Source organism: Lactuca sativa, chromosome 4 (genome assembly GCF_002870075.4).
Source record: "Lactuca sativa cultivar Salinas chromosome 4, Lsat_Salinas_v11, whole genome shotgun sequence".
In the NCBI taxonomy this organism is placed as follows: domain Eukaryota; kingdom Viridiplantae; phylum Streptophyta; class Magnoliopsida; order Asterales; family Asteraceae; genus Lactuca; species Lactuca sativa.
The window spans coordinates 335,469,141-335,488,618 of record NC_056626.2 but is presented as its reverse complement, the minus strand read 5'-3'; the positions used below and the strand labels follow the sequence as shown (position 1 = coordinate 335,488,618).

General features: G+C 33.2%; 2 protein-coding genes across 2 annotated transcripts; both read right to left on the bottom strand.

Annotated features, from left to right (window-relative positions):
* Nucleotides 1–7,694: 7,694 nt before the first annotated feature.
* On the bottom strand, nucleotides 7,695–11,839 carry LOC111909966 (integrin-linked protein kinase 1). Its single transcript, XM_042901754.2, has 12 exons — nucleotides 11,800–11,839; nucleotides 11,433–11,692; nucleotides 11,224–11,316; nucleotides 11,016–11,099; nucleotides 10,838–10,929; nucleotides 10,616–10,736; nucleotides 9,583–9,662; nucleotides 9,257–9,319; nucleotides 8,932–9,017; nucleotides 8,764–8,825; nucleotides 7,940–8,034; nucleotides 7,695–7,833 (listed from the first exon to the last, which is right to left on the bottom strand). The coding sequence occupies exons 1-12, from the start codon at nucleotides 11,837–11,839 to the stop codon at nucleotides 7,722–7,724; spliced, it is 1,188 nt and encodes a 395-aa protein (XP_042757688.1). The 3' UTR covers nucleotides 7,695–7,721.
* Nucleotides 11,840–14,508: 2,669 nt separating this feature from the next.
* LOC111909978 (ATP synthase subunit beta, mitochondrial) lies at nucleotides 14,509–17,923 on the bottom strand. The gene is made up of 8 exons (XM_052771438.1): nucleotides 16,982–17,923; nucleotides 16,816–16,891; nucleotides 16,628–16,716; nucleotides 16,441–16,558; nucleotides 16,109–16,371; nucleotides 15,773–15,997; nucleotides 15,385–15,696; nucleotides 14,509–14,872 (listed from the first exon to the last, which is right to left on the bottom strand). Exons 1-8 carry the CDS (start codon nucleotides 17,435–17,437, stop codon nucleotides 14,759–14,761), a joined length of 1,653 nt encoding a protein of 550 aa, XP_052627398.1. The 5' UTR covers nucleotides 17,438–17,923; the 3' UTR covers nucleotides 14,509–14,758.
* Nucleotides 17,924–19,478: the final 1,555 nt, after the last annotated feature.

The following is a 19,478-nucleotide window of genomic DNA, read 5'->3' as shown; positions in this document are numbered from 1 at the left end:
TGGCCATTTCTTTTGTGATTTGGTGGTTCTAACTCATGCATGTAAGGTTCTAGTCACTTTTATGAGCATAGGAAGGTGTTAAAGGCACTTAAACACCTTGGAAAGGTGTTTACGGTCTAAGAAGATGTTCCTTGGGATTTTACTACCTTAAACACATGATTTTACGGTAGTAAACTCATTTTGTCCATGAATCACGTTTTTGGTGCATCAAACGAAGGATTACAAGGCTCTAGGCACTCATGGAAGCCTTTAGGGTGTTTAAGGGGTAGCTTAACACCTAAAAAGGTGTTTATGGTCCATGAATATGGGTTTAAGGTCTAAGGATGTTCTTAGACCGTAAACTCATGTTTACTCCCCTTTTGGTACGATTTTGGTGTTCTAAGTCCTTTCGTGCAAGCCCTTAAGTCATTGTTAAGCACTAGAAGTGGTTTGGAAGGGTTTTTGAGCATTAAACCCCATTTATGAGTGTTTACGGTCCATGAAGATGTTCCTGGACTGTAAACTCATGTTCTTTAGGGTTTTGGGTAATTTAAATACGAATTTGCAAGCTAGATAAGATAAACAACAAGCTAGGAAGGTTTACTTACCGATTTGAAGCTCGAATGGGCGATTTTTGACCAAAACCAGTTTTTTAGAGAGAGAGAAAGTAGAGAGAGAGAGAGAGTCTAAGGTGGGAAAAAAGGTGGGAATGAAACCACTCAACCCTTATATAGGGTGGAGTTTATGGCCTGGTTGGGGGTTCACCTGACACCAACCGCGAACGGGGTTTTTCACGACTATTGTTTATCACGAAAAATTTTAAAATTATACCGTCTTAATTTTGGTTCGTTTGACGAATATTATTTAAAATATTCCAACGGGTTTAAATCCGGTCAAAAATATTTTCGGGATAAATTTGGCTAATTTTTTACGTAATTAATTTCGACGTTAAAACTAACAGAAATTTTTGGGTTGTCACATAAACCCTAGCCCCCATTGTTGAGCTTGAGTGCGTTTGTGCTAGCTTGGAAGCTTTGGAAGAAAAGGAAGGAAAGAAGATCAAGAGTAGAGAAAGGAGGTCCAGATTCTACATCTCTTTTAAATCTCTCATTGTAAAGTAGCTTCCAGATCCGGTCGGCAATAGACCATAGATCCGAACAAATAACAACATATCATGCACAAGCATTTAACACATAGGTACAATTCCTAAAATAAGCTGGTGCTCACACCTCACAATCATCGCTTAACACTCTAAGTTTAAGTCTAGAAATAAATCCACATCCCTAGTTCGCTTAAACTAATGCTCTGATACCAACTGTGACATCCCCATTTTCACTGCCAGAAAAGACCGATTTTGTTTATGCTTTATAAAAATTAGAGTACCTCTTTTAATAAAAGTGTAGCGAAATTTTTCCCCAGAAAAACATGATAATTACGTTATCAAGGCATTTTCGAAGAAATGTATTTTTTATTCATTTTAAAACATTGGGATGTCATCGTCAATACAGGAACATAAGCATAAACAAAACTTACATTTATTTACACTAGTGATCTACATATCTTTTAAATCTCTCAGTGTAAAGTAGCTTCGTATCGACACATGTGATACAAATAAGCTGGAGTGGGTCAGGTTGGGAAACCTGGTGAGTACATAGGGTTTTCAACCCACAATAATATAATTATTATATTTAAACATCAAACAATCAACCCAATTACCCATTCCCATTATCTTCTTAAGGACTTACCCTATGGATCAGCTAATCCTTTTTAATTCATTCCTAAGGATCATCCTAAGGAAACAACATGAAGTCCATTGTTTCTAATGACACAGTGGTCAAGCGCAGCTGCTAATATTATCACTTAGGCGCAACTGCCAGAATTGGGACATTTTCTATGAGGCGCTTCTGCCGGTATTGACCTTTAAACGCTACTGTCATGGTCATAAGGCTCCCTATTAGGCGCAGCTGCCGATATTGTCCTTAGAGCGTAGCTGCTAGGACGTTTACCGTAGATCTAAAACATCTACGGGTTGTGGCGCAGCTGCAAGTGCTCATCTATAGGGTATTAGGTCCATTGTTGCCAATATATATACTTGGTATGAACCCGCACAAAGCGGTGACGACAATTAGAAAACCAACATATACCCACTAATTGTTGCTTACATTGAATTGAATGAAATCAAATAAATATTGGCATGTTGATATAATCACATAAGAAAGATAAAGAAAATTGGGTTGAGAAAATGGTGATGGTTCTAGAGTTTGTGTGTGTGTGTGTATGTGAACGTATATGAATTAGAGGCTAAGGAGGCGGATGCAATCAGTGGATGGTTACAAACCCTAAAGCCTTATATCATTCAAAACATTCAGTTTCTGTCAAAAATAGGATAGGGTCCGAGATACCAGGCCGAGATTGAGGGGGAATAAGAAGGAAACATATTGACTGATTAAATAGTACCCGAGATTAAGGGGGAATAAAGAAGGAAACAAGTTGATTGATTAAATATTACCGTTTAAACAAAAAAATATATTAGCTTGTTGTACCTAATGTATTGAAGTTTATATCTCTTAACTTTCAAGAAACATCTAATATGCTTTATATAATAGTAACATAGTTTATACCTAAGAAGGAATCATGAGAACCTGAAATGAACCAAGCTATATTTGGAATTATAGTAATAACGAAAAGTGATTTTTCTTATTAATAAAAATAGATAAACCGAAATAAGTTTCATGGCACACATATTCTTGATATTGAGTAACCTGAAAAAAAAAAAATAAGTCTTCAAAGAAAATACATAGACTTAAATGTAACAACCAAGAATAATTATATTTTATGAATAAAAAGATATCCTTGTGCTTGAGGAGCTTGAACCGAACTACCCATCAAAAAGTTGGATGGATGAACGACACTTAATAGCTCTACAATAATACTTTGAAGAAGATAATAGATCATATCCATTGTTTAATATTGATGTAGTTTATTAAAAATCCACTTCAAGTTTTCTATAAAATTCACGCAAGAGAATAGAATATGCCAACCATATACATATTTAATGTATACATAGATATATAGAAATTCAAGAATGCAAATGCACAATTTTTCATGTTAAAACCTTAAAATATACATAGATATAAGGAAATCATGAATAAAAAGAATGCTTAGTCATGATAGAAACAATTAATAGAAAATCAATGATATAGAGACCCACCGTTATGTGATAATCCCGCCTCTAAAACCAAAAACACCATTCGAAATATACAAGAAATCCTTCCTATGAAGTTTCGATTTCAAAGATGAATAAAGAAATAAAAATAAACTAAAAGATTAAAACCAAAGCTGAAATATGTTAAAAGAACGTGAAATCATGAAGTGTGGTGAATCAAGTGACAAGAATGTTAAACGATAAAATATCTCACCTTATTACTTTTTAGTCAACTTCTACAATTTTGATGGTTGACTTTTTCATATAATTTTATATTCATGTTAAAAAGAAACAAAATTTAATTGATGTTTCCCTCCTTAAATATTTTTGTTGATTATTCTTTACCATAATTATTTTTTTTTCATAAAAAAATGAATGATTTGTGCATAACAAATTTGTATATTAAGTTATCAAACATGTACCTCTTAAATTTCAAAAAAAAAGTTCGATATGCTTTATAATATAGTTAAGATTTGTGCATAACAAATTTGTACATTAAGTTATCAAACATATACCTCTTAAATTTCAAGAAAAGTTCAATATGCTTTATAATATAGTTAAGATTTGTGCATAACAAATTTGTACATTAAGTTATCAAACATGTACCTCTTAAATTTCAAGAAAAGTTCAATATGCTTTATAATATAGTTAATATATATATATATATATATATATATATATATATATATATATATATATATATGTGTGTGTGTGTGTGTGTGTGTGTGTATGTGTGTGTATAAGCTTGATCTTTAGGTTTTGAGGAACGTGTGAGTCATCATGATATTTACGGAAATTTAGTGGATGTTTTTACATTTTTCATTGATTTTTTCAGATTTTTGCTTTAAAATGAGCGAATGGACCTTACATTCAGAATTTTTGGAGAGTCTCTTACCCTTAAAGAATGATGTGGTTTGCCCATTGTACCCCTTCTCCATCACTCAACATCAAGTCCTAGACTTGAATGAAGCAGCCTGGCTGAAAGTCGTATTTGCTTTTGCTTCCAGCTACTTGTATATGGGGTTTGAGAGTTGTTCATAGCCTTGCCTTTGCTTCCATATACAATTCTATATACCATTTGCATACATGTATTCCACTACCCTTTTATTCTTCTGGCTTTCCAATACACACCATTTCTACTAACCATAACTTCTTTTCAAACCAATAATTTTAAGTTTTTTTCTCCTTTTCAAGCCAATATTAATATATGATTATATATAAACATATAAGGAATAAAAATATATACATGTGGAAGAGGAATCATTATCCAACGCAAGCTTGCAAAGTCAAGCCATGCCAACGAAAGCAAAGCCTCGTCAGTGTCATTCAGAGCAAAGATCAAACTATATCATGCAAAGAAAAGCTTCGCATGTGGCATGCAAAGCAAATACTCATCTATATGATGTAAAGAAAAGGCCATACAAAGCAAAGCAAGGCAAAACTTTCTTGTATTGTATAGTTGGGCATGGAGATGTCATGTAACATGGGTCCATCTAGGCCATGTAAAATTGGTTCATCTCATCGAAAATTCGTTTGGGCCATGTAACCTCGGTCTGTATTTGCCATGTAACTGCACTACAAGAAAAATGTGATTTTCCTAGGGAATGATTTCGTTGCATAAAGCTGAAATTCTGTTGCAAAAGATGAATAGCGTCAGAATTTTCGACGACCGATTTCCATCCCAAAAAACCCCGTAGCGAGGGTTTGCTAGGGAAACAATCATTCCGTCGCAAATGTGACAACAGAATGAAATCCGTTGTAAATGGTATTCCGTCATGTATTCCGTAGTAGGATTCCATCACAAATGGTAGTGAATCCTTAGCAAATTTTGTGGTGGTGAATCCATATTAAATTTTATGGTGGTGATTCCCTAGCAAATTCTGTGGTGATGAATCCCTAGCAAATTCCGTGGTGGTGAATCCCTAGAAAATTTTGTGGTGGTGATTTTCTAGGAAATTTCATGATGATGAATCCCAAGAAAATTCAGTGGTGGTGAATCCCTAGCAAATTTTGTGATAGTGAATCTCTAGTAAATTTTGTGGTAGTGATTCTCATGAAAATTCTATGGTGATGAATCCGTAGTAAATTCCGTGGTGGTGAATCCCTAGCAAATTTTGTGGTGGTGAACCCTAGCAAATTCTATGGTGGTGGTTTTCTAGGAAATTTTGTGGTGATGAATCATTAGCAAATTATGTGGTGGTGAATCCCTAGCAGATTCCATGGTGGTGAATCTCTAACAGATTCCGTGGTGGTGAATCCCTAGCAACTTCCGTGGTGATAATTCCCTAGCAAATTTTGTGGTCATGAATCCCTAACAATTTTCGTGGTATATATTCTATATCAGATTTCACGAAGGTTGAGAAACTATTGGTGGAGTTGAAAGACTTAGTTTCGACATCGGAATCTTCTTCATCATCTCTACTTACTCTAGACTTTTTGAATCAAAAGTTTTGTTTATTGGAATCCAACATTCAAAAGTAATTGGCCCCACTCGCGAAATTTGTCAATTATCTGCCAATGGATGTCCCACCTATTCGCATAGGGGTGCAAGGGGGAGAAGGTATTGGTGTTGGCATTGGGGGAAGTTTGAAAGTTGGTACAGGAGGTAGTGGTTCTGGTAAAACTGATAATGACGCGAAAGTAGTTGGAAAGATTTTGACTACTCAAATTCCAACTTTGTTACCAAAACATCCACTATAACAACATCATCAACAACAACAACAACAAAACCCATAAGCAAGGGCATTGTGATTGGATCTGTTGGTGGAGGTTCAAGTTCATCTTCGAAACCTCATCCACCAAAAACATCAGAAGCTGATAAAAACAAGGGAAAATGCATAAGCATTGAGCTTACAAAGGAAGAGAAGAAAGCTGCAATTAAAGCAAAGATTGAGAAACAAAGACAAATTCAGAGCATTCTTCGTCAAAGAGCAAACGATCCTCCTGGTATGGAAAAAGGAGATCCTACGAAACATTACTGCTACAAGTATATCGAAGCAACAGTTGTGACTGAAGAAATGCATGATTTTGATAAAATACCAAAGAAGAGTTTTGCCATTGAGAACACTGATTTTAATCATAGGATTTTCCGATCAACAAGATGATGTTCTTATATTCCCAATATCAAATTGCTGAGAAGTTTGATAAAGAATAATTTAAAAGAATGAAATTTCAATTTTATGCTGTTTTGGGAAAGAAAGAAGAAGAGATATGATCTTTGGTCAAAGATGTTCGAATTCTCAATATCTCCAAGGATGTGTTATTTGAAGGAGTATTGCAGATTTATCGGTTTCATGTTGTTAGAGCAAATAATGTGGCATTCGATTTTTCAATTGCGGACTTTCCCTTGATGAACCTTCATGACTTGATTTGTGTTGCTAGAATATTGAAGGGTACGAATTTTTCGATGTTTCAGCTAACAAACAAAGAAGATTTCTTGATTGGATTTGCTCACATCAAGTTATTCATAGATAACTACTATGAAAATCTGGCATTGACTGATGTTGAGTTAGCTTTAGCAATTGGGAAGGAAATTACAGTACCTCAATCTTTGTTAAAGAGCAAAGCAGACTTGAAGCCTTTTGTTGATGATGAAATTTACTTGAAGCCTTTGGGAATAGTTTTTGTTGGGAAGAACAAGAAAGGAAACAACACAAAGTTCTTGTTCCAAGCATGTGATGTAGAAAGATATACAACTGCTCATTATACGAATTTAATTGTTCGTATGAATAGTTGTAAGAAGAATAACGAAGGTAACAAGGCTAAGATCAAGAAGATTATGAACTGGTATTCTGAGATCAGAAGAGTGATTCATCAAGCAGGACATATGCTATTAACTTAGATTTGACATTTCTCACAAAGGGGGAGAAAGTTGGGGTCAAATGTTTTTGTGAGATGTCGAATATGTTTAGGTCTTTCAGAGTGTCAAAAGTCTGTTTGTAAAGTTTATTATAAGGGCATTTATGTTTCGAAATTGTAATGTCTAAGTCCCTTATATTTTTGTTTGCTTTCTTTATCCCTATAAATATGGGATGGATACATGTCTTAGAGGTTAAGAATTTTTGCACACTCATTGTACTCAATAACCTCTTGTATTCTCTGAAAACATTATATTGAGCCAACCAGATTATATTTAGATTCGGTGTTATAAATCTTTTCTAAACTCTCATTTCATATTCAAACTTGATTCAATTTACACTACACGTTTTAAAGATTTTATTAGATTAAGGTTTTAAAGATTTTATTCAAACTTGATTCTAAACTCACCAGATGTCATTGTTCAAGATAGTATTCATATAGTGTTTGTTCATAACACTCGGTAAATGAAGGAAATATTAATGAAATATTTTACAGATTAAAAAAAGCTTCTAGAACATCCGCACAAGTATTTGTAATTTGTAAACTAGCTTTTGTAAAATTTCAATATGTAAAGGTTAAAATTTCTTTTAAAATTTATATAAACAATGCATTCTTTGTAGTAATCTATAATTAACTTCAATTCTTGTTTTAACAACATTGCAACATCTTTTCATTATGCTCACCATATACAAGAAGGCTTTCCTAAAGTCGAATAAACTTCTTCTAGCGTGTCAATGATATAACTAAACCCTGGGCGACAACGTACATTACTTGTACATTGTTTTATCAGCCTACATATAAAAAAATCTTATGTTATATACTTATTTTCATATTCAATGACACGTTTTATTTATAGAAAATGAAAATTAAAAAAGATTTGAAAATATCGTGACTCACTGTTGAATTCTTGCAGGACATTTAGTATTGAATGTCATTTGGAAATCAAGAGATTTGAGATGTATCATGTCGGGTATGTACTTTGCTTCAACCATCTATAGTAAAAATAGTTAGAAAAAATATTAATGGTGATTGTAGCAATAAAAATTATTTATTTGTACTATTTAAGAATTGAAATTTTGATTTATTTATATCGGTTAGTGTCTTAAATAAACAACAAACTATTTATTTATTTTATAAAAGAACATTATTTAAAAAAACACGATAAATGTGTAATAAACTATTTTTTTAGTTCACAAACTACTGTATTTTATAAGGAAAATGTACATAAAAGCTACTATATTTCTCCAATGAAAACAACCAATGTTTGACCATTATTTTTATGTCAACCATTTTGACATTCTATAGCAGGTTAAAGTGATCGCAATAATTTTTTTTTTGTCAAAGTTTAATAGTTTAATGAAAAATTTGACACTAAACTTTGACATTAAATGTTCTATAAAAGTTTAACAAAATGTCTATTGCGGCCATTTATAGCTGTTATAGTTGGGTATAACAGGACAAAGTGATCGACGTTGAAAAAATTGCAAACTTTTGTGGCTTTCAATGATGAAACCAAAATATAGTTGTTAAACCACAATAATTGTCAAAATATAGTGACTTTTATGTATTTTTTTTTTCTATTTTTAAAATTTCAGTTATTTACCATCATAGGGTTTTTTTTTTTTTTTTTTTTAAAAACAATGGTATTTTGTAAAATAATAAAAGCAAATACTTTGTTACTCTTTTACTAAATTATCTCTATTTATATTATATAAAGTTACTTGGTAGAGTATGAGTCCAAATGACTGGATGTCTCTTCCTTTATTGATTAGGTGCTTGTTGACTATGCCCGAGTTTTGACCTAAAAATACAAAATAATTTATTGGACACAAGAGCACGATATAATAGTTTTATTTATAAATAAATAAATAAAAATGTGTGAAATATACTTTCTTGATTTGGATGTAGCTCATACAACATTTGTACCCAATATTCACCAATCTTTAAATGACCACCTTCATCTTGTAATAAGTTTCTGAACAAATACAAAAATGCAACTTTAAATTTTTTAAAATCGTTATGCATTACTATATTTTAGTAGTTTTTTGGATAGTACAACATCTTATTAAGAAAACAATTGAAAATAAATGAATGAAAATAAGATATTATAATACACAGATAAATAAATGAACGTATATTGCTATTTTTTATAGTTTATCCTATGTTTTTTCCTCATCAACTAAAACATTTATATAAATTCAGACATAAGCTTACTTAGGATCGAGATGATTGTGGATAATAGGGCAAGGCTTGTGATGATGAAGATAATTCATCCCCCTGTCAAATATTTTATAATATTTTTCTTATTAATAATTTAAATTTAAAATTGAAACAAACGGAAACCATATGAACCAGAAAGTGAGAATAGAAAGTTTTATGGGAAATTACGATCATTCACCAAAAGTTCAAAACAAGTTCCATTTTATTAATTGAAAATTTATTATTTATTTCAGAAAACAAGTTCTATCCTTCTCAAAAAATTTGTAGAAATAGTTTTACTAAATATATATTGTAGACGATAAAGAATAGAAAAACAATACCTAGCAATATCAAGTGCAAAACGCAAAGCAAGGTGTAGATCAAGTCCAATCTTTTTTTTCAAAATATCATCTAAGCTTCCCTAAAAATAAGATAAACATAACATATAGACCATTAGATAAATTATTAGCTTTTACGAGTTAAATCATATCCACCAACTTTGATTTCTACAAAACATTTATTCTTTTAATAACATTCATCCTCCCTAAATAGCTGACATAAAATAAAAAACCCAATATCCAATAGGAGAGGGATCCATATTGGAATAGAAAATTCCATATTAGGGTTTATATAATTAAATTTTGTCAAAGATTTGGAAAAGAGAAAATTACGAATATAATCTAATCTCTTAATTATTTTGTTGAAAATAGAAAAAAAATCTCAAATTACAAAAATAGTTACTATAATCGTAGATGGACTCAGACCATCCGCAACTTTCCTTGTCTATATGTGATTTCCTCTTTTTTATGGGTATAAAATGATAATATTTTTTCCTTTCATTTTTCAAACTTTTGGTTGGAGGACTTTTTCTCTAGAGTCAATATGGACGAATTCATTTTATTAGAAAGGTTTCAAAACAAATTTTCCAAAAAAATAACAATTAAAATGATAATTTTTTTCAAAACTTTATATATAATAAAGTTGTTTCGTAGTCAAACCCTATTAATATCGTAGTTAAAAAAATTAAAAAAGACAATTAAAAAAACGCAAAATCACAGGTGGGAAGAGAGGAAATCCTAGATGAGCTTAGTTCATTTGCGATTTTAGTCAAAGATGGGGGTATTTATGCAGAAAAAATAAAAAAACTAAAAAAAACATCTGCGAACTAGTCGCTAAACCACGGTGTGCTTAGCGACTTGTACATTCGCAGATGGTTTAGAAAAATCGCAGACAGGCTTAATCTATCTGCCATTTTGGTGGCTAAAATTTTAATTTGGGTTATTTTCGTTATTTTCCACAAACTAATTAACATATTTTGCTAAATTTGCAATTTTCTCATTGAAAAATGAAATGAAAATAAAAACGTGTGCTTACTCTTGACAAATATTCTGTTATTAATATCATTTTTCCATCATGCTTAATAGAACCAAGAAACTGCAAAATGTTTGGATGACGAAGTTCCCTTAATCGTGTATTATCATTAGCAGACAAAACCCTAAATAAAGTTTAAAGAAACATGTTAATAGTTTTGTAACTTTTGTTAATCATCTTAAAATACTTAATTAAAAATATGAAATAAAAAATAATAAAGCCAACATTTTGACTGGAAAATCTATCTGTCTTTTGATTTTTGTTTTGACAACCCACGTTCCCCTCCACTTCACCTTTTTAGATTTACCAAATACACCCTGATCATCACAAACAATTCAATATCAATTAATGGTGTATCGATTTTGATTAACATATAACAACAATCAAATGTTCATGCTTAAACCTGTTCGATATCTTCTGAATTCTCGGAGTTTATCTCGGATATTTCAATGTTCACTTCTTTTGCATCTTCTTCATAACGAACTGTCTGAAACATATCGATTGAATGAATACAGATTGATAATTTGGCATAATTTTGAAGATTATTGGCTGAATCGGGAAAAATAGCAGCATCAAATTACATAGAAAAGGAATAAGAAGTACGAAAATACCATTGGGCTATTCATTATAGAGTCCTTTCCTCCATTCACCTCGAGAATCCTGCAAATATCTCGATGTCCATATAATCTTGCATCTGTCAAAGGCTAGAATTCATCGAGAAAAGGATTGAATTACATTAATTGTTGTTAAATCTTATCATCCAATCGACAATCCGATTTTGAAACCCTAAAAAAATTAACAACGAAAACCTAAGTCTTACAGTTCTGTGCCATCTATCATCGAGATTAACATCGGCCTTGTAGTGTAGAAGAAGCTCTACAATCGAAGCATGACCTTCACTGGCAGCAAGATGAAGAGCAGTTCTGTTATCATAATCCTGCACATTAGGAGAAATGCCCTCTCTCAACATCATATTAAGCCCAACCCTATCACCTCTCGAAGCACAACTGAGAAAGTTCCCGATCCTTTGCATTTTAAAATCATCTGTGATGTCTTTTTCGCTGGATTGATACGCCATAGCTGAAGAAATCAAGAAACCATAAATTATCAAACAATATTAGAGAAAAATTGATGAGTAGCTAACCTTACGAATGTGATGATTATAGGTGAAACCCTAAGTGAATTACCCAAATTGAAATTGTTGACAAGAGATGGAATCAACAACATAGGTGTACGAAAGTGGTTGTATTTATATTCATTGAGGTTTTGGAAAAGGGCGGGTAAGTCTAAGGAATAGTTTTGTTATTAACGACCATTTCCATTTGTCCACGATTTAAAAATATTTTTTTATTAGAATTTATTATTAGAGAAAGTGGATATTTGTCTATAGAACAAGTAATTCAGTGTGGTTGATGTTAAGCCAAACACTTGAAACCAAGAAATATATTTGTTATGGATTTGTTATTAACGACCACATCCATTTGTCCACGATTTAAAAATATTTTTATTAGATTCTATTGTTAAAAATGGATATTTGTCTATAAAAACAAGTAATTTATGGGTAGTGAACGTATTTTTCCCGGTTTCACCGGTTAAATCTAGATTACAAGGCTTTTTTTTTTTTTTTTTTTACTTTTTGAGTAATATATATATATATATATATATATATATATATATATATATATATATATATAATGTTTTAAAACCCGGGTCGACCCGGCCGGTTCAACCGGTTGGATAGTGACCCGAGGTAGAAGATGGGTCAATTGAGAATGGTTTTTTGTAAAAATACGGACCGGATCGAACCGGTCGGGTTTCCCCTAAACCGCGATCGAACCGTTATATCGAACCAGTTAAAACCGGATTGACCCGTTTTAATAGGGCTTGGATACATGTAGCGAACGTCAAAACTATGTCTTGTTTTGTTTTTGTACTCTATATGGTTGTTTATTGAGTTTAGATTGATCTATTATTGAGTTTAGATTGATCTATATCATGTTTTGATATTTTTTTCAATGTTTAAACTTTGTGGACATCAACTTATTAGTTTTATATGTTTATGCGTTATGCTCGAAAGTAAAAAATATATATGAAAATAGAAAAAGACCATAAACCGGGTTGACCCGTAAACCGGTCATCACACGAGGTCAACTAAAAACTCAGGTTTTAAAACATTGTGTGTGTGTATATGAAGTTTACTACAATGCTTCTTCTGTCTCCTGTCTTCTTATTTTTTTCCCCAATGTGTAATGATGGTTCCATCTCTAAAAAATCATTAAAAAAAATCATATTCAATCTCTCTGTTTCAGAACTCTTACCGATTTGCCCCTCCATTCATAGATCTCAAATACCACAACAAATTGTTCTCATCTAACATTGAATCCACCACTATCCTCCCACACACAACTTGTTAAATTGTCTATGTTTCGTATCAATCTTCTTCGACCTAAAGAACTTAGACCGTAGGCGAACAAATTCTTCGGCGATGATCAGGTGTGAGGTTCCTAATTTATTTCAATTTTTGTTAGGTCTCTCTACAAATATGATGATCCATGTTGAGTAAAATTTCAATATTTCTATTGAGTTTTAGACTGTTAACTCATAAAAATTAAAGTTGCAAGTCTGATAAACATATTAGCTCACCTTCTGAGATGATTCAACGCCAAATGCAAGTAACAAGACATAGAAAATCATGAGACCCAAAAAATCGGGTTATTTTTAGGGTTATGTTCACAAATATAGCTAGACATCGTACATGACCCCATATGTTCTTCCATTGGAGCTCCAAATGCTCAAGCAGAGTGAGATTCCAAAAGCTTGCAAGAGTCGTACCTTGAAGTTTTTTTTGCTCGATTTGTGGATAGATTACCCGCTTCTCATCTGATGAAACTATATGTATCTATTTACATGGATTCAGACTATTTGCAATCTAGTGGCGAGCAGAGAGAGTGGTCACGATGGTCAAGGAGCTACTCCAACATTGTTGAAGTGGCGAAGAAGATTGGATTTGAAGGTACGTCGTATCCACAATGGTGAATGTTGAAGATGGTGCAAACTTTAGACGTTCAGGAGATGTTGTTCAAGATCTGGGTTTTATTTTTATTTTTTTAATTTTTTTTTTTTAATTTAATAAAACTATATTTATCTCTATAAATAGATGTATATCCAACCTCAAATAAGAAAAAAATCAAGAAGTATATCGGAAAAACCTAACCGGTAGTCGGAATTGAAACCTGACTGCTAGAACTTGAAAGAAAAAGCTAGTAAATGTAAACTAAAACTTTTATTTATAAAAGTGTATAAAGAAAATAGTAATAACTTTATCGTAAAAAAACTAAAAATTAAAAGTTCAAAAACTACTTTTTAAGTAGGTTTTAGATTTATAGTTTTTGTTTAAATTGAAAACTTTAAGTTCTTATTCGGTTTCTCTTCTTTCAATTCGAACTTTTTTCTTAAAAACAAATACTCAAAAGATTATAAAAGCCGTTTCCATAAAAATTAGCTAAAACAACATTAGAAAATGATACCTAAGAAAATGATATCGTATCACTAAACAGTTTATTGATATATCACTAAATTAAAAATAACATCTTTTGTTTTTATTTTTCGCTTGAAGTTTTTAAACTTTCGTAATTCTGTAAAAGTGTATACGTCTTCATAGATATTTTCAATTAAATGTTTTTACTCATATATACTATTTTCATGATTCATCCAATTATCATCAAAACCACATTGAAAAATAAGTGTTTAAACAAATCAAGCAATATATAAAAACGTCATTACATGTCAATCAGACTATTGATCATTAGGTTTAAAAGATCTCACGTAATAACAATTAAAAAAAAACTTATTTCTTTGTCAAGATCCTTTGAAATCAATGACACAAAAGAACCATAGATCTAAAAAGAACTAAAACCACAAACATACCAATACTACATTTTATTTCTATTAGTCCAAAAATGGAATACATAAGTTAATTGCCTTAAAATGCACCTCTCGGGGCGAAAAATCGGCAGTTAGCCACCGAGAAACATGTAAACAAAAAAACGAGCTCAAGAGTCGTGCTGATACTCATGACTAAACTAGCTACCCGGATGCACCGAATAAAATTGTATTATAAATAAAGCAAACCAAAAACAATGACAATTAACTAGCATTCTCTTTCGCAATCTTCTCAGCTTTCGCAATCACCTCATCGATTCCTCCAACCATATAGAAAGCTTGCTCAGGAAGATCATCATATTTTCCTTCAATAACACCCTGCATCACATATCATTAATTATTCATTTATCCATAACAATGTTGACTTTGAATCTCACATCTAATATTGGAAAATTTTATATGTACCCTACAAAATTGCTTAGTGTATTTATATGAGTGAAATACTCTTTATATACCCTGGAATTTAACAATTCATGTGAGTGATGATATCTATAATAGCAACCATAATATTCTAATATTTTTCAGATTATTAATAAATAATCAAACATTTTTAGTAGACATGAACTTGAACACCATTTTCTATAATAGCGACCATAATATTCTAATATTTTTCAGATTATTAATAAATAATCAAACATTTTTAGTAGACATGAACTTGAACACCATTTTTAAGTGGGTATATCTTATAGTATTTTTAACACCATTTTTAGTTTTTAGTTTTTTTTTTTTTTTTGAAAATTCACGTTTATTTACTTTTATTTTCATATATGATTTAACTTTTCAAATAAAAAAAAAAAATACAAGATTGGATTGGGGAAAATTTTATATACCTGGAAACTGGCGACGCTTTCCTTCAACTCGACGTACTTCCCCGGAGCGCCGGTGAAGACTTCTGCAACGTGGAAGGGTTGACTCAAGAAACGCTGGACCTTACGAGCACGAGCAACAGTGAGTTTATCGTCTTCACTAAGCTCATCCATTCCTAAAATGGCGATGATATCCTGCAGATTCTTATAGTTCTGAAGAACCTTCTGAACACCACGAGTAGTGTTATAATGATCTTCACCAAGAATACGAGGAGAAAGCATTCTAGATGTCGAATCCAATGGATCCACAGCCGGATAGATTCCAAGCTCCGAAATCTACATTAAAGTTTTACACCAAATTCAGGAAAAAGATCGCGTTTTGGTAGGAATGATAGAACGATAGCTAGTCTACCTGTCGAGAAAGCACGGTGGTGGCGTCAAGATGAGCGAAGGTGGTTGCCGGAGCAGGATCCGTCAAGTCATCGGCCGGCACGTAGATAGCTTGCACTGATGTAATGGATCCTTTCTTGGTTGTCGTAATACGCTCCTGAAGGCCTCCAAGATCCGTCGCTAACGTCGGCTGGTAACCGACGGCTGACGGAATACGTCCCAACAACGCAGACACCTCGGAGTTCGCCTACCGGAAAAAAAAACAAACACGAAAACCATCCATTAATGGAAGAGAGAGAGAGAGAGAGAGAGAGAGAGAGAGAGAGAGAGAGAGATTAATGGTGGATATATGCTTCACCTGAGTGAAACGGAAAATGTTGTCGACGAACAGAAGCACGTCCTGTCCTTCAGCATCTCGGAAGTGTTCGGCGACTGTAAGTCCGGTGAGTCCGACACGAGCACGAGAACCGGGGGGCTCATTCATTTGACCGTACACCAACGCACATTTGCTTTCCATTTGTTGCTCTCCGAGCTTAATGACACCACTCTCGATCATTTCTCGATACAGATCATTTCCTTCTCGAGTTCTTTCACCAACTCCGGCGAACACCGAGAAACCACCTGATCAGAATTAAACATGAATCTTCGTATTCCATTACATACACAAGAAATTGAAAGGGTCTTGCATACCATGGGCCTTTGCGATATTGTTAATGAGTTCCATAATTAGCACCGTCTTCCCGACGCCGGCACCACCAAACAACCCGATCTTCCCACCTCTTTGATATGGAGCAAGAAGATCCACAACCTGTAATTGCAAGTGGAAAACGAATGAGAAACGTAAAAATTAAAGATGATAAGTGAAATTTTTGATCACTTTGATTCCGGTGATGAGGATCTGCTGTTCGGTTTCCTGATCATTGAATGCCGGAGCTTCACGATGAATTGGTAGATAGTGACTCGTTTCTTTGAAATTCAAACGATCAAAAGCGTCAGTAGTTTGAATCAGATTGGGAAGAAAGTGAGAAGATAATTAATGGTGTAAAGATGCAATGCAATGCTTACTTATTTCACCCCTGTGGTCAATAGGCTCTCCGATGACATTTATAATACGACCGAGTGTCTCCCTGCCGACCGGAACCTGTAACATGGAATCGAGATTACGATTGAAGTCTTGAAGAAAGGAATTGAAGTCTCAAATGGAGTAATTTAACAGAAGAAAAAGTCTTACAAGGATAGGAGATCCGGTGTTTAGAACTTTTTGGCCTCTAACAAGTCCATCAGTTCCATCCATGGCGATTGTCCTCACCATATTCTCTCCCATATGCTGCGCCACCTCCAACACGAGTCTGATCGAATGATCCATCACCTCCAACGCCGTCGAGATCGGCGGCAACCCATCTTCAAACCGCACGTCCACGACGGCGCCGATCACCTGACAGACGCGACCCACAGCACCTTTACCTGTATATTCATCGGTAATCTTTCCGGTTGTTTTGGAAGATGACGGAGACGACGAGAGTGCGGCGGCTGCCGTTGAGTATCCTGCTGTCGCTGCCCGGTTCAACAGAAAACCTGCCGGCGAAGGGCGGTAACGTGGACATGGGGTCGGTGGGTTGTGGAGTTTTGTGATTGAAGGTGATTTAACACGGCGGAAAAGGGAGGATACAAGCCTCCGGGAAGCCATATCAAATCGGAAAATGGTGGCTGATTGGGTTTCTTTCGAATCGATTCAAATCAATTTATTGACATTTGCTATTGAAATGGCGATGGGGATTTTTAAGGAAGATGATGAGTGTGAGTGGTGAGTGAATTACGAGTGAAATATTGGGGTAAAGATTTATTTGCAAGGTTGAGTTTCGTTGTGATCTTGCTTTTCCGATGGGTACGTCGTCGGACGAATTCAAATCATGGCCGGGCGCCACGTGGTGTTGGAACACGGCATACCCGGCAATTTTAGAGCTGAAATTGTTTTGTATTTAGTGAAATACACTTATGACCCTTTACTTTAAGTTGTTTGTCACATTGGACCCAAAAGTATCATCGTTTACCAAATATGCCCACACGTTTTAGTGTTGTTCATACTAGGCACTACTATGAAACTCTAACGACAAAATTTAGTTGAAACTAGATGTATGGTTGTATGCCTCTGGTTGAAGATTACGTATGAATAAAATTATATTGCTAAAATATTATTGAGTAATAGTTCAAATTGGCTTTAGTTCATGCCATATAAATGGCATTTCAACGAACACTTTTTTGCAACCAATGTTTTTTTTGCCAGTCTCCTAATTTCATATGTTATAACAATTAAATGGAAGCATACCCACCTAGTCAATATCAACTATTATATGTTACGTTAGGTGATATATTTTCATAAATACGATTTACTTATATTTTCCTTGTGCATCCACTTATATTCATACCAATATAAAAAGTAGAAAATCATACAGTCTACATCAACCCTTCCCCCCTATGGTCCACGTGAGATGTCAATCACAGAACACTAGACGAGCAAAATTTGAGACATTGACCTTTTATATGAAATTTCACTCCTTAATCATTAGACTCATCATAAAGGTTATCCACAAATATATATTACCATAGCTTGTAATTCGATAACCAATGTCATAAAAGTATGTATGTTTCGATCTTGAAACTTATTATCTTCGTTAAATGATTTTTCTAGTAAAACACACAAATAAAACATAATAATACATATGTATCATTATAAAGCCCATTGAAGGGGAAAAAAATCTTATGGGATATGTGCCCAAACACGGCCGATCCTGAAAAATAACATATTCTTAAACGGCATGACGAACAAGAAAAAATGGTCTTTATCTTTATTAAAATTTTGTATTTTTAAATAAAAATATATAATGAAAAAAATTAGGCCCTGTGGTATATAATGAAAAAATTAGGCCTTGTACAATCTATATATTGCATAAGATAGGTCGTAACTTGTTTTCTGTGGTATAAAGAAAAGGCATTACATGTTGTACAAACACTAACATCAAGCCCTTCTAACAGTGTTCTCGATACATGTTGTAAATTGGTTTTGTAATATCATGTTAGGTTATATGCAAACTAAAAATTAGATCTGTAAGTTCGTATCCATGTCATATATGTTATGTTTATCAAATTAGTGATTAAATTTATTTTTAATCAAAACTCGAGGTTTTTGCCTATGTTTAAAACCTAAACATCTCTAAGTTCGTATCCATGTCATATATGTTATGTTTATCAAATTAGTGATTAAATTTATTTTTAATCAAAACTCGAGGTTTTTGCCTATGTTTAAAACCTAAACATCTCTAAACATATTAATGACATACTTTATGAAAACTAACAAAATATAGAACGATTAGGGTTTCATATTATTATCAAATGAGAAATACAAATATACAATGAAAGGAAACGGCAATATATAGACTAGCTAATTAGGGTTTTCTAGCCAATGGGCCGACATAAGACCCAATACAAAATAAAGTTCATAATCTTATTAGGCTAACACTCCCCTTTAAACTCACAATGCAACAACAATAAGCATTGAGAGTTTGTCAGACAGAAAATGGAATCAATGAGCAATCAATGGCTTCGTGAGAATATCAGGATTTTGCAAAGTGGAAGAAATATAAGGAAAAGAGATAGTGCCCTTCTGGAGATGATGTCGTGTGAAATGACAATCAATATCAATGTGTTTTGTGCGCTCATGAATCATTGAA